Source organism: Opisthocomus hoazin, chromosome 8 (assembly GCF_030867145.1).
Source record: "Opisthocomus hoazin isolate bOpiHoa1 chromosome 8, bOpiHoa1.hap1, whole genome shotgun sequence".
NCBI classification, from domain to species: domain Eukaryota; kingdom Metazoa; phylum Chordata; class Aves; order Opisthocomiformes; family Opisthocomidae; genus Opisthocomus; species Opisthocomus hoazin.
Genome location: NC_134421.1, coordinates 11922232 through 11936016, shown reverse-complemented (window position 1 = coordinate 11936016; position 13785 = coordinate 11922232). Strand labels below are relative to the sequence as shown.

At 39.5% G+C, this 13785-nt stretch overlaps 1 protein-coding gene across 20 annotated transcripts in view; it reads right to left on the bottom strand.

Moving 5' to 3' along the window:
• TXNRD1 (thioredoxin reductase 1) overlaps positions 1-13785 on the bottom strand; it is an 87197-nt gene that overhangs the window by 40565 nt on the left and 32847 nt on the right. For all 20 annotated transcript variants that reach the window (XM_075428023.1, XM_075428005.1, XM_075428006.1 and 17 more), the window contains 6 exons: positions 11449-11541; positions 9631-9707; positions 7836-7992; positions 4811-4918; positions 2831-2926; positions 883-1017 (listed from right to left, as the gene is read on the bottom strand). In XM_075428023.1, the coding sequence (XP_075284138.1) occupies positions 883-1017; positions 2831-2926; positions 4811-4918; positions 7836-7992; positions 9631-9707; positions 11449-11541 (666 nt within the window). The remainder of the gene's footprint in view (positions 1-882; positions 1018-2830; positions 2927-4810; positions 4919-7835; positions 7993-9630; positions 9708-11448; positions 11542-13785) is intronic.

Below are 13785 nucleotides of genomic sequence, written 5' to 3'. Positions count from 1 at the left end.
AAAAGAAAAACCAGAATCTGTATTGTGGATGCTTTGAAGATGATGCAGATTGCTAGCAGTCCATTCCATTAATGGAGTTCATATGATACTGCTTATGTCACTTTAGAAACACGAAACAAGAGAAGCAGACTTCACTTCTGCAGGCCACCACCCTGCTGCTCTCCAGTGAACTTTGTAGCTAACACATGCAGGTGAAAACACAGACTCTGTACAAAAGGTCATACACTGCTTTTGCATGGATCCTCAGTTCCTATAACTGGTCCTAATACTACTGAAATCAGTGGAACATCTCTGATGTATACATCGGAGGAGCTGTCCCCCACCCACTAGAGAAAATTAAGCCCTTTAATGAAGAGAAACAGTAAGACAAACACAAGAAACAAAAATGGTTGCATAGCCTTGCGTACTTCACTTCAAAAGTGGAGCTCTAGAGAGTAAAGGAGAGATTATTAAAAGGGTAGAATTTAATAGAAATAATCGTCATGTAGCTGGTCCCCTTCCATAACACCAGTTTATAAGCCTATTTTGAGTACACATATCTAAAAAAAATTAGCTTTGACAACCGCTTTAGCAGAAATAGTATTCAAAGCCTCCATAAATGGATCTTCGAGTGGGAGGAAAATTCTATACTTCCCAGTAGAGGGAGCACTGGATTAGGGGAAACCATAAACATTTCACAAATTAACACATTAAAAAAAAATGCCAGATTAAACCTAAATGTTAGATTTCTAAATATTAAAATCAGATAATTTCCTGTCCTTCCCTCCCTCCTACATTTCCCCGAATTCTGACCTCTTTATTAGAGCTCTGCTACTCAGATTTCCAGTACCTTAGCCCAGAATGATACGAAAGCTGGGATATGAGGTGATTTCATGTACAAACCTCTGCACAGACGGGGTGAATTCCTATGGTGCTATCCAGCTGCTCTTTGGTCAACCCACACTTAATCGCAGCTGCAAACCCTTGGGTGACTTCTCCAGCATTTGGACCAAGGACATGGAAACCAATGACCCTCTCCTAAAAACCAAAGGTAACCAAATACAAGGACAGTCATGCCTTTTGGTCTCTTTCGATAACATGCAAGATTTTCTTACTCAGAGTATTTAATTTCATCCGTTCACAAAACATACCACAAATTAATGTGACCACACAAATGTGAACTATCATTAGCACCAACAGATGGGAGATAATGGGTATAATTTTGTTCTCTCTCCGAGAAGGAAAACATTCAACTAGGAACTCAAGAATCAGCTTCCTTACAAAGTTTTGTGCAGGAGGCCTCTGTTTACACCAACAGCATACAAATTTAACACACCCCATGGTCTACATTTGATTACAGTGTACGTCCAAATTGCAAATAACGCAGTTAAATTTAATTCTGGCAAGCTATTCCACTCATTCCAACAGACTTCTCTAAGAAAAGTGAGTCTCCTTTAGCAAAGGCCAACTGCTGTGGGCCTCAGCAGCTTTCAGGGCATTAATTAGATTTTGCTGAGCATAGATATAGCCCAGTTGGGTATCAGAAGTTATCTGCTCCTCCCGCTAAGTATCACATCTAAGGGAGCATGGATACTCAGTACACTGAAAGGTTATTTTTCTTTCAGTAAGCCTGAGGACTGAGATTTACCACAGGGTTTATTTAAATAAGAAAAGCTATAATTAGGTAATAACTAAAATGGAATCACCCTTATTTCCCTTAAAAATATGGACATATGCAAAAATAAAACCATAGTAATGAAACTGAGGTAACTAAAGTTTTAAATAGTCACTGCACTATTTTTTATCCAGGGTAACTTTCAACTCTACCCCTAGATGTTTAAACATGTTCCAAATTTTCAGGACAAGAAATGGACACAAATCAGTGAAAGGACCATTAAACCTTTTCATTTTCTTGCATAACTTTGGATTAGGAACATAACCATGGGTTCTAAAATAGCTTCCACACTAGTGCATACTCCTCCAGAAAGAGGAGATGGCAGAACCAGACAGGTTTGCAAATTTTACAAAATCGTGAAGTGATGCTTAGCAGGGCTGCAGGAAGATAAATCTGATGATAAAAGAAAACAGGTCAAAAAAAAATTTAGGACTGATAACTCTATGCCACTATCTTAACAGGAAAACATTTTAACAGCATATTATTCTTCATAATGGTTCATGTTATTAAAATCAACTAAATTTTTGTTGAACAGATGATGATCATTCAGAGAAGGGCATACCAATTCTTTTAACCAATCAGCGATTTTGCTTGCGCTTCAGCAGGTACTGTACATTTCCATTGCCAGGAAATTTTATCCTAGTCCAAGGATAATCCTCGCATTATCACTCTAAATGAGATTTGTGCAGGCAAGATACATTAATCCAGTTAGAACGAACTGAGGAGTTTTACAGACACATGTGGATTTGCAGAGGTTACAAGAAGTGATGGTTTCTGAGGGATCTCAGTTTCAGAGAGAAGAATCTCTCAGCAAGGAACGTCCCAGTTTGGGGAGGGGAGAATAGGATAAACCAGTAAGACTCCTAACCATTTTTACATGCACTGATTTGCTCGCTTTTCAAAGTTAATGAAAGTCTTAGAGATCTCTACTTCTTATTTTACGTACACAGAAGTAGTACCATATACCAATAGCAATGGCAGAATTTTCTATTTTACTAAGGGCCATTTTTGTATAAACAAAAGTAACATATCACTATAAATATTTATTACATTTCAAAAGGTAGAAAAACCTAAATTAAAATTGTTAAAAATAACCTATTTATAGCTGTGGTATCAATGGTCCCTATAATATGAACATATAGCTGCTGTTTTCCCTGGAAGGAAAGATGCACTTACGCTGTCTTGAATATTGCAAATTATCTTCGCATAGCATTTGTTGTTGTCTCTGGATGGCACAGTCCATTCCAGTGGCCAGAAATGACTATGGTACACCTGGAAATATAACACAGGTTAAAAAAAATAGTTGTATAATTTCACAGCAGAGAGTATGATCTTCCAAAAACTGCCAGATTATCTTAAATAATCAGCCATGCATGCACATTTGGAATATCTGAAATAAGGGTGGGACTCTTTCCCCTTGATGAATGCCAAAGGAGGAAGCCTCTACGAAATAAGCACTAGTGTCATCCGATAACTGAAAAAAAAGAAGCCATAACTATATTACACTTCCAGGATGCAGTTCACCATGCTCTCATTAAACTAGACAACTACAAGCGTCCCTCATGGAAAGCTGTATTGTCTCTGGGTCTACCTGGAGTGAAGACAGAAATATTTCTCAGAGCAGAAAAAACAGAAGAAATAGCCTCAGAGCCTGGGTTTAGGACAGATGAGATTATGTATCACTGCAAAATGGAAAGTGCATTAAAAAAACCAACACATTTTCCTGTCTGCCCAAACCAGCATCACTGGTCAGATTCCGAACTGCAGACAAGGCTGCTCGCCCACCTGTACAGCACATATCTCAGAAAACGACAGAGTATTTTGAGGCACAGCTGTACCCAGAACTCCCAACAACTCCCACTATAAACTAATCTCAAATTGATTACTATTTGAAATAAATTTTTAATTGATCACAACTCCAGTAAAAATATGTCCCTTCACAAACTGGGAGAGACAGCTCAATGTTTTTCCATATTAATGGGGTTACAAAGCGTTTACAAGCATTGCTATCTGAAACTGAAATTTAACAGGTGTGAATGACAGATGCAACTCAATAATCCTACTGAAGCTTGCAAAAGCAAAATCCAATATGGTGACATGATAAAGAGGTCAGAGTAAACTAAATTAGGACTTAGCCAGAACACAAATGCTTCTAGATGCACGTTTTTAAAAACTATTTTGAAAACTGGAAGTGTGTTTCCCACAAAGAAGTGTCCAGTGTTTCACATGTAACAGCAAGAATTTGACTCAATAATAAAAATTTGGCTGGGTATCTACAAACTTGGTTAGCAGAAAAGAATTTCAGCCTTTGCCCTATAGTTAGGTTAACAGTACTTGACACACTGCCATTTTAAGTCATATTTACTTCTTTTCTCCACAGTCTAATTAAAAAAAAAATGTAATTGACAAAGCTAAGAGGGAGACAAGTTCTCAATTTCATGAGCCACCACTTAGTTACTTATTTCCCAAAACAATGCTCCTCAGGTGATCTTCACGGGGCACAGAAGTTCAGCTTGTTGTCAGACTCCCTTCCTTCTTGCTTTCTGTAAGGTGGCCAGTACAGCATTTTGTTAGCACAGCCTCAGGCACTAAGTACTTAATGTATGGCCAATTTCACTCTTGACCGGCAAGCCCAGTGAAAGGAAAGGGATTACTCACGTGAGTAGTTATGCGCATACCTCCCTGCATAGTCAAAATAAACAGCAAAAATGAGCATAACATTTGCCTTTATAAGGTAAAAATCACCATGCAAGAATTTTTTCACACCATAGCTAAAAAAAAGCTCCGCTTTGACATTAAAACCAATGTATTGCTTCCAGCACACACCCAGCTTTAATTTATCCTGAAGTAGTTGCAGACACAAAGAAACTCTTTTTTTTTTTTTTTTTTAAGCAAATATTCCACCTTCAAACCCTGTTTGCCAAAAATAGAACATATTTGCAACTAGAGCTATTGGAATTGGGGACTATTTTTATAACATGTCTAGAACTACCAAGGAAGACAAAAATGTACCTGGTCACCTCCTGCCCTTACATCAGAACATGGAATGCTGTTTTAATTGACTCTTAACAATATTACATTAAAATTTTAAAATAATGTTAACTTAAAATAATGTTAACTTCAACTTAAAATCCAGATGAAACTAAAGGCATTTACCTCAATGTTTTCCTCCCCAAACTTCTCCACCGCAGCCTCTTCAGAATACCCACAGGCTCCATACTCCAAAGGAGTGAACACAGTGGTTGGAACATTCACATAGTCACACTGTGTGGCATTCAAAACAAACAAACAAAAAACCCCACACATCATCAGTAATAAAATCAGCACAATGGGTTAAAATTCAGCACCCTGAAATTCAGACAGGAAGAAAAGTCGGATTATTCATAATTCTGGAAGCTACTTTTTAAAAGAGATTTGTTGAAAATTAAGCTACAGTTTTGGTTTTGTCCCTCTCAGAGGTGTTAATTGGAACAAGAACAGAAAGACAGTTTAAAGCCACACTGACATTAGCATGCATAGATTAAAACGAAGAGGAAATTCAGCGCCCTGTTTTAAAATGTTCCAGATCACAGAGTGCACTGGAGATAAAAAGTAGACTGTTCAACTGCTTCTACAGAGCATGCTATTTTTAACAGAGAATGCTACAAAGACAAAACCACCGTCCAAAAACTATGATGTTTTTATCAACTGTGGCCTAGGAGGTGTCAAAGAACCAGACATTTGGAGGGGCAGGTACAAATAGAGCTGATACTGTGTGCCCCATCACATACCACGAAAGGCAAACACTGACCCCTGACTTCAGTGGAGCTTTGGAGTGTCCTAGAGACTCACTCTCTGGGCAACCTGCTTACGCTTGACCACCCTCACTGTAAAGAAGTTTTTTCTTACGTTTAAATGGCATTTTCCTGTGTTTCAGTCTGAACCCATTGCCCCTTGTCCTTGTACTTTACACAACTGAAAAGTCTGGCTCCATCTTCTTTACTCTCTACCATCACGTAGGAACACACATTAATATAAGAGCCTCCCAAGCCATCTCTTCTGCAGGGCAGAAAAAGTCCCAGCTGTCTCAGCCTCTCCTCATGTGTCAGATGCTCCAGTCTCTTAATCACAGTCATGGCCCTTTGCTGGATTTGCCCTAGTACGTCCGTGTCCTTCTTGTACTAGGGAGCCCAAAACTGGACACAAAACCCAAACCTGTCTCACCAGTGCCAAGTGGACAACAAGAGATCACTTCCTTCCACCTGCTGGCAATGCTCTGCCAGGATGCATCTGCAGGATGCAGCCCAGGATGTCACTGGCCTTCTTTGCTATGAGGGTACATTGCTGGCTCATGGTCAACTTGTCCTCCAGACCCCCTGAAGCCTTCTCTGCACAGCTGCTTTCCAGCTGGTGGGTCCCCAGCCTGCGCTGGTGCATGAGGTTACACCTCCTCAAGTGCAGGACTGTGCAATTCTCCTTGCTGAACTTCATAAGATTCCTGTCAGCCCATTTCTCCAGCCTGACAAGGTCCCTCTGAGTGACAACACAACTATCTGGTGCATCACTCACCCCTCCTAGGACCGTATCATCTGCAAACCTGCTGAGGGTGCACTCTGTCTCACCACCCAGACCATCAATGAAGATGTTCAACAGCACTGGACTGAGTATCCAACCCTGTGGCACACCACTAGTGACCGGCCTCCAGCTGGTCTTTGGAATGTTGGTCACAGCCCTTCCAGCCTGGCAGTTCCACCGATCTTCAGCCCACCTCCATGCCCACTTATCTAGCCTGTACTTCATCCGCTGGTCTATAAGAATGTTATGGGAGACAGCATCAAAAGCCTTACTAGAGTCAAAGTAAACAACATCCACCGCTGTCCCCATTTCCACCAAATTAGTCATTCTGTCATAGGCCAGCAGGCTGGTCAGCTCTATTTAATATGCAGTAATTCTAATTTCTATAAATTTCAACTCTAATTTATTTCATTTTTGACTGAGGAACTAAGATGCTGCTTACTGTTCTTTCCCCAGCTATCTATAACACATCGTTATGTTTCATACAGTCACCTGGATTTGTCAGAACGACAATGTAAGCCAGGATCCCATCTAAGCAGTTACTCATTTACTGGATTCACTGAAAGAGATGATGCTTTCTTTGGCAGCATGAGAATTTTCGTACCTTGAGAGACAGCTATCTGGCATAAAATGTAAATTAAAACATATCCACAGCACTGCAGCAAGAAAAAAATTCTGGCTCCAGCTATGGTTTTCTTAAACTTTGCCTGGCTGATGTAATGACATCATGCACACTGATTCAGGATTCTGCTACCACAATACCTGCCAACTTAAAATAAACAACTCAATCAAGCTCTAAATCTGACCGACAGCTGAACTTGATATGAATACAGCAGGCTCTGAAAGAGAAAAATCTTTATGCTTATGCCCTATGGTTATGAAGGTGAGACAAGCACCCACATCAATGTTGCTTGGATAACAGCTCTTTAAAGGCACTCTCCTTTCCTCCTAATTTACAGATAAGGTGTAAATGAGTACCTGTGTTACTCCTATTTGGACTAGTGTAACTTGAATGAAACCTACAATTGCACTAGTATGAAATGTAAACACCAAATTCATGAATTCAACATCTCAGGTGTAAGTACGTGCTGACTTACTGGTACATTGATCTTCCTTTGTGTCTATATTCAGTTACAAGCAGAACTATATATTACATTGAAAACAAGGATGAGAAGTGAAAAAAAAAGGGTAAACAACACTGAAAACGAAGAGCATCACAGATCCTTTTTACACTCTATTTAGGGACTGTACATAGTTTAGTAAACTGCCCATGAATTAGAGTTCAAGCATTTAATGGGATGGGTATGGTTGCTCACTTTTAGCTCGCTTTTAGGGAAGGCAGAACAAGTCAAATGATCTCAGTTCATTTTATTATCGTTACACTCTGAGAGAAAAATAAAACCTCTTCATAGGAAAAAAAGAGACTGCTGCTTAATCCATAAGGTATTAATTTCATCCCACACAATTAGCAGAACATATCTGCGTAATATCTTTGCCAGGGGAAAATTACAGTGATCACCAAAACTAATCCTTAAAAGCCCACTGAGTTTTCCATAAACAAGCAGACTTGCACTCTGCACTTAGAAGTAGAGCAACGACAAGTCTTTTGTGGCAACTGGTTCCTTACCTTACTGGTTGCCCCAGCATAAAGCCTTTGAACTAACAATCTTCCTGCCTGGATTGCCACTGGTGTGAGTTCCAGCTTGTCCTGCAGTATATCTCCAACAGCATAGATATATGGCACGTTTGTTTGCTCCTCATCACTGACAGGAATTTTTCCTGTTCTGCAATTTGAAATAACAAGAAAAAAGATGTAAATGTTCTGCTATAAAGACTGGAGGTGTCTATAACCTTGCAGGAGTTAGGCCCTTTAGCTTTAAAAGAAAGACATGTATTTTAAGTATGAGGGAGAGTCATATTCACAATCTTACAGTCTTGGGCAAGAATGTAAAATAGTGCAAATTTGACCAAAACTACAGGAATTTACACATTGGATAAGGATGTAGCCCATGAAGTTGCGATTCATCTCCTGAATCAATTCTTTGGTGAGACATAAATCCTTTCCTCAAACACCCTCTACTACCAGCTGAGCTGTGTACTGGCAACCTTGAGGAATGACAGGCAGAGATATTCTCCCACTCAAGGTGCACGACAAAAGAATTTCTCCACTACTGAAATTCCAGTCTAGTTTCTATGAACTTACCCTTCAGGCTTCTACACAGAGACAGGTCAAGCTCTTAGACACTCTACTTAAGGGACAGCCAGCATGCTTTTAAGCTACAAGTGTACTGAGCTAATGGAAGTTTTTAATTATTAATACTTCCTACTTCATTAATAAATGAGATAGTGCAGTAATCACTGCAGGAAACACATGTAACAAGGAAACCTAATCAGACAGGCACAGAAACAGTCACACAGTTACTTGAGGGACCAGTCGCAATTCCCATACTAAAATCCAACTTCCCCAATGTTACTCTTGTTAACAAATATACCGTTTATGCTAATAACTTTATAGTTCATTCTATTAAGCTAGTAATAGGTTTCCGATGTCAGAAAGATGTGTACTGTTCTACAAGACAACATGGGTCTGCCAATTCTGAGTGGACCTAAACTCCCACTTATTTAGAACATCGCAACAGCTCCCTTCAGCAACATCAATCACTACATTCACATATAAGCTGCCCTCTGCACTGTTCTTCCATAGACTGCCAAGTCAAGTTCAGGTCCAGTGTCTTTCCTTCAAAAGGAAGATTGTCTAGGCCCCAGTATTAGTATTTAGTTACCAATATTGAAAACATTACTGATAGCTCCACTCCCTGGTGCAACAACCTCACTACATTAAACATGAAACGCTCCTCTACAGGGCACAGATTGTTCCCAAGGGTTGCTCTAAGGCCAGAAATAAAATCTTCCAAAACGTAAAATACACTGCCAACTCCAACTGAGTTTAAGGAATGCTACTTTGACCTTGTATTTCAAAACAAACATACAGTAGCATTTACATTAAAAATGTAAACAAACCCCACCACACTAAAAGCCTGTATGAACAAACAGATCTCTGCCCCAAGAGGTGGCAAAGATAAAAACAAGGAGATGGGAATAAGAGAGTTCGAGCAACAACTGCCTGATCCTAGAAAGCCCAGTCACTGGGAGAAGCTGCGACTGACCTGTGAACCTAGACAGAACGGAACAGACACTTTTGACTCCCAGCATTTAGGAACTGACATTTCAGCATCAAAAAAGCAAACGTGGCAGTACTATGGGAGAAAATGCAGCTATCTGCTACACAGTCTCCTGTCCAAGCATACGCAAACGGAAAACAAATTTTTCCTCCAAGCGTTTGAGTGTCTATGCACCACTACCATTGCAACAGTAAATGATACGAGCTCAGTAGCCAGTGGCACACAGACATCTGTCCTTACTTTTCATTGATCTTCACTCCAACTTTGTCCAAACCAATTTTTCGTGTGCACGCATCTCTTCCGATTGCTAGCAACACCTGCAAAAGAGCAATGCACATTACTGATTTTTTAAAACCTCAAAAGTGCATTTGCATGATATACTAAGGATTAGTATCTAAGGCTGGGTCACATTAAGATGAATATGTTTGTTACCCATTGTACATTCACAGACTTCAAGACAAGGCACACCACCACCATGACCATGACCTAACGATACCAGGTTTTAATTATAAGATTAAACACAGCCAAATGGCTTTCCCTGGAAAAACACCCCAAGAGTATTCTAAACAAATCGGTTACGGTCAGATTCTTTATTTCCTTGCACTTTTATAACAAAGTGTTATACCATATCCTTACCATAGCAGGTGACCCCAAAATGCTCCATAAGGAAAGGGCTCTTCAGTAAGTAAACTCAGATGTTTAGGCAAAGAAAAAGGCCATAAAATAATTTTTGGATTGATCAGAAAATATAATTTACTTATATAGGCTCTCAGCCCAGTCACTGCCAAAGAATATTATTTGTTGAGTATTATTTGTCTGAACATTTCTTCAGAACGATGGACAGACCAGGTCAAATTCTTACCCATCCTATTAACTTGACTACCTTAACAAGCAAAACAAGTTCCAGCCTATACTACCACAAGGAAAAGAGCTATGTGCTTAGCAGTCTTGGACAACTGCCCAGGTAACTACACAATGCTTCCCATACGACAACTAAGAACAGTGCTGCAGGAATCCAAGATCTGCTTCAAGTCTTTTAGACGACGCAGCAGGCCAGGTCTTCAGAGCTGAAGGTCTCAAAATGCATCACACACAGCTCATAGCTTCTATGAGGAGTGACAGCGTTTCAGCAAAAGACATAGTAGAAATAAGAAGTTTCCTTAATTAAAAAATTGCTTTGATTTGCTATCTAAAAAGCTTTCACTACTATGGACCAGGGAAAATAGTACTACAACACTGTGCAACAGCACTGTTGTTATTGTTAAACTTTCTCATAATATTTGCACTCAAATGCACTGAGGCATGTGCTTGGTATGGGATGATCGGTGCACTACACAGGTAAACGAGGTCACTGGCACACAGTAATTGCAGTCTAAAACGCCAGGCTGACCAATGCTTGTCTGTATGCTTTCTGCATAGTTCCAAATATTCTATTCACAATTTCTTTTTTTTCTTCTCCTTTCAGCATCAAGGACTAAGAAAATGAGTGAGGTGAGGCGTGATGGAAACAGTCAATCAAACATATAATGGCACACCTGCACACTGCAATTTTACTGTTTTAAGTGTGTAATGAAGTTCCCTGTCAGACGTGCCTCAGGGCATTAGTTGTTTTTGTGAAGACGCTGCATGAACAGGTCCCGAGAAGACAGGAAACCTGTTTGTTTAGCTCTTGCACAGACCAGTGCTTTGTGTTAACTCCAGAACAGCATGCTTTAGTTACTATGAAAGTTATTACAAATCATTACTTATAGCTTATGACAAATATCCCACTGGGGAAAAGTCCTGCAACTGATACCACATGACCAAGTTCATCTACATCGCTAAGCTAATAAACAGGTTTCAGAAGTACTCAAATGATCAGGGAAGGCACATGGACTCATGCCCATGGATCTTGGTACTTTTGTCACATTAATTACCTGTTGATTGTTTGCAATTAGCATATTGTAATGATTAAAAATAGTTTCAAAAAATCTAAACTATGGATAAAAATACCACACAAAATCTTAACATTAAAGGGAAGGCTATTTCATGTTCTTTATATACACAGACAGGACTCACAGTATTGTATTCCCCTTCAATTATTTGGTCCCCCTTTGTGGACTTGGCTATAACTTTCAGTCTTCCAGGAGTTCCTTCCTCAATCTGCTCAACCTACAACATTAGGAAAAAAAACAAAAACCATTCAGTTTCAAATAAAGATATGCAAATGTATCTTTGTCCCATGACATATCCTATCATTGAAAATGAGTGTTTAACCATGACCTCAAATTCAAACATTCATTCTAAAGATACGTTCACCTTTCTCTACATTTGTGATTACTACTTGCATGTTTAACAATTTTGTTTCATCTCCATGCATTTATTCATATGACCAACACAATGAGACCTTGTTTCTGTTTATAAAAGTTGATTGATAGCGAAGTTCTTGTCCAAGCCCACCATGTGAGCTGCTAGTATCAGCTGGGGACAGAGAAGATAAGGATGAAGGGAGCTCTTGCAAAACCCGAAAACAGCATCAGACATTTTCTTCAACTGCACCTTGAGGACCATCGTGCCTTCCACCCATGGGAAGCCACAGTCTCAGTCCAGCTCTTAGCAGTACCGGCTTTTGCCCTGTTTGAATGGTATTAGTGCAACACGTAAAGCTGCCATGGCCTTGCAGGAGAAGGCAGCAGCTGGCTCTAAACGGCTGAAAAAACATCGGCAATTTAGGAAAAAAAACCCCAACCTCTTCAGAGTTCCGCAGAGTCAACTGAAATAAATATTCCTAGTTTTAGCTATGGATCCAGCTGCACATTCTCTCTCAAGTAATGGAGCAGGTTACTGAACGGACTTCAAAGTTACATAGGTGGATTCTTTTTTTGTCCTCATCAATATTCACTGGACTGTGAGGAAAGGACTGGGTATCCTCAGCTGCAGCCCTTCCCTTACCTTCCCAGGGAACGGCACGGTGCCCGGCTGCTTCCTACGGCTGGCTGCACATACAAGAGACACGTATGTCTGCAACACTTAACCTAATTCTGGGAAATTTTTAGTGTTCATTCTGCAGAAGAAAAAGTACTTTTCAAAAGCTGTCCCAGTTCCTACTTCATATTCAGTATTTAAAGACAGAAAAAGCAAAATTTCTGATGAAGTTCTCTTCCCCTTTTTTAATTTAAAAAAGCCCAGACCATCTGTGCCATGCTACCAACTTTACAGGATAACTGTGTTAAACTGCTCCTATTCAAAGGTGGCATTATTTATAATAATTCATCTTCTGTCGTCAAACGTCCCAATGAAGGGTTTTAATAAGCACAACATGCACAACTTCAAACACAATGTTCGAAAGAGATGAGAAGATATGCTAAAAACACATCCAGCAATTTAAGTTTAAGGATACGCTCAACTAAAAACAGGGGCAAATATTTTATTCCCATTGAAGTCAAAGACATTTAGTGAAGGGACAGGGTAAAATACACAAAAAGTGCATTCTGTGACTAGGGTGATGGTCTCCTCTCCACAGGGTGCACCTGGAGGAGACTGCTTGCTATTTAGTTGAAATGATCTGCTTCTTGTAAAATCAGCATCCTTCTTTCCCATCCCCCAGAACAGCTAGAAAAAGCTACATGTGAAACAAAAGCTAGATAATCACCCTTGCTTTTCATGCAACATGGAGATTTGTGCAACACAAACATGCATATTCACTTTGACTTCTCACAGCACATCTCTCACACTCAGTGAAGGGGGTCAGATCCACAGCATGGTAACCCACAAGAGCATTTTTGAAGTTACTCTTGATATTGCTAGGGGTGAAAATGAACAGTCTTCACTCAATTTAATGCTTTAATCCCCAAAGTGTTAAACTTCATAGCATGCTGGCTTAATGTCAAATTGAAAACTGCTTAATATATTATTTCCTATTTTATAATAATTAAGCACTAATTATTGAGAAAAAAAATTAATAAAAATACTGTCAGCACCCTCTGAAGTCTTTGATAAGGCGATTTTAAATTAGAAAAGCTTCAGCATTTATCTAATCTGCTTTTCAACCTGAATTTGCCTATACATTTACATAGCTAGCTGCATGATTACTCCCACTAAATTCAACAAAAAGTGAGCAAGTATTTAAGGACTCTGCCAAGTAAAGGATATAGATGGATACTTCTAAAGCCCATTTACTTTTCTGGATAGTCCATTGGTCCTGGGCACAATAAGCAGTATTTGCTGGCTGAGAAATTGAGAACTGGCAGTGAAAAATCTGACTGTTTGTGATGCACTGGCCCTGAACTTACAGGACATTATATATTTGCCTAACTGTGAGCCTGCAAGAAGTTTCAAAGATTTCAGGACAACAGCTGAATTTAAGTATATACAACATTTGCAGGACCAGGATGAACAGGAACAACATTTTGAATG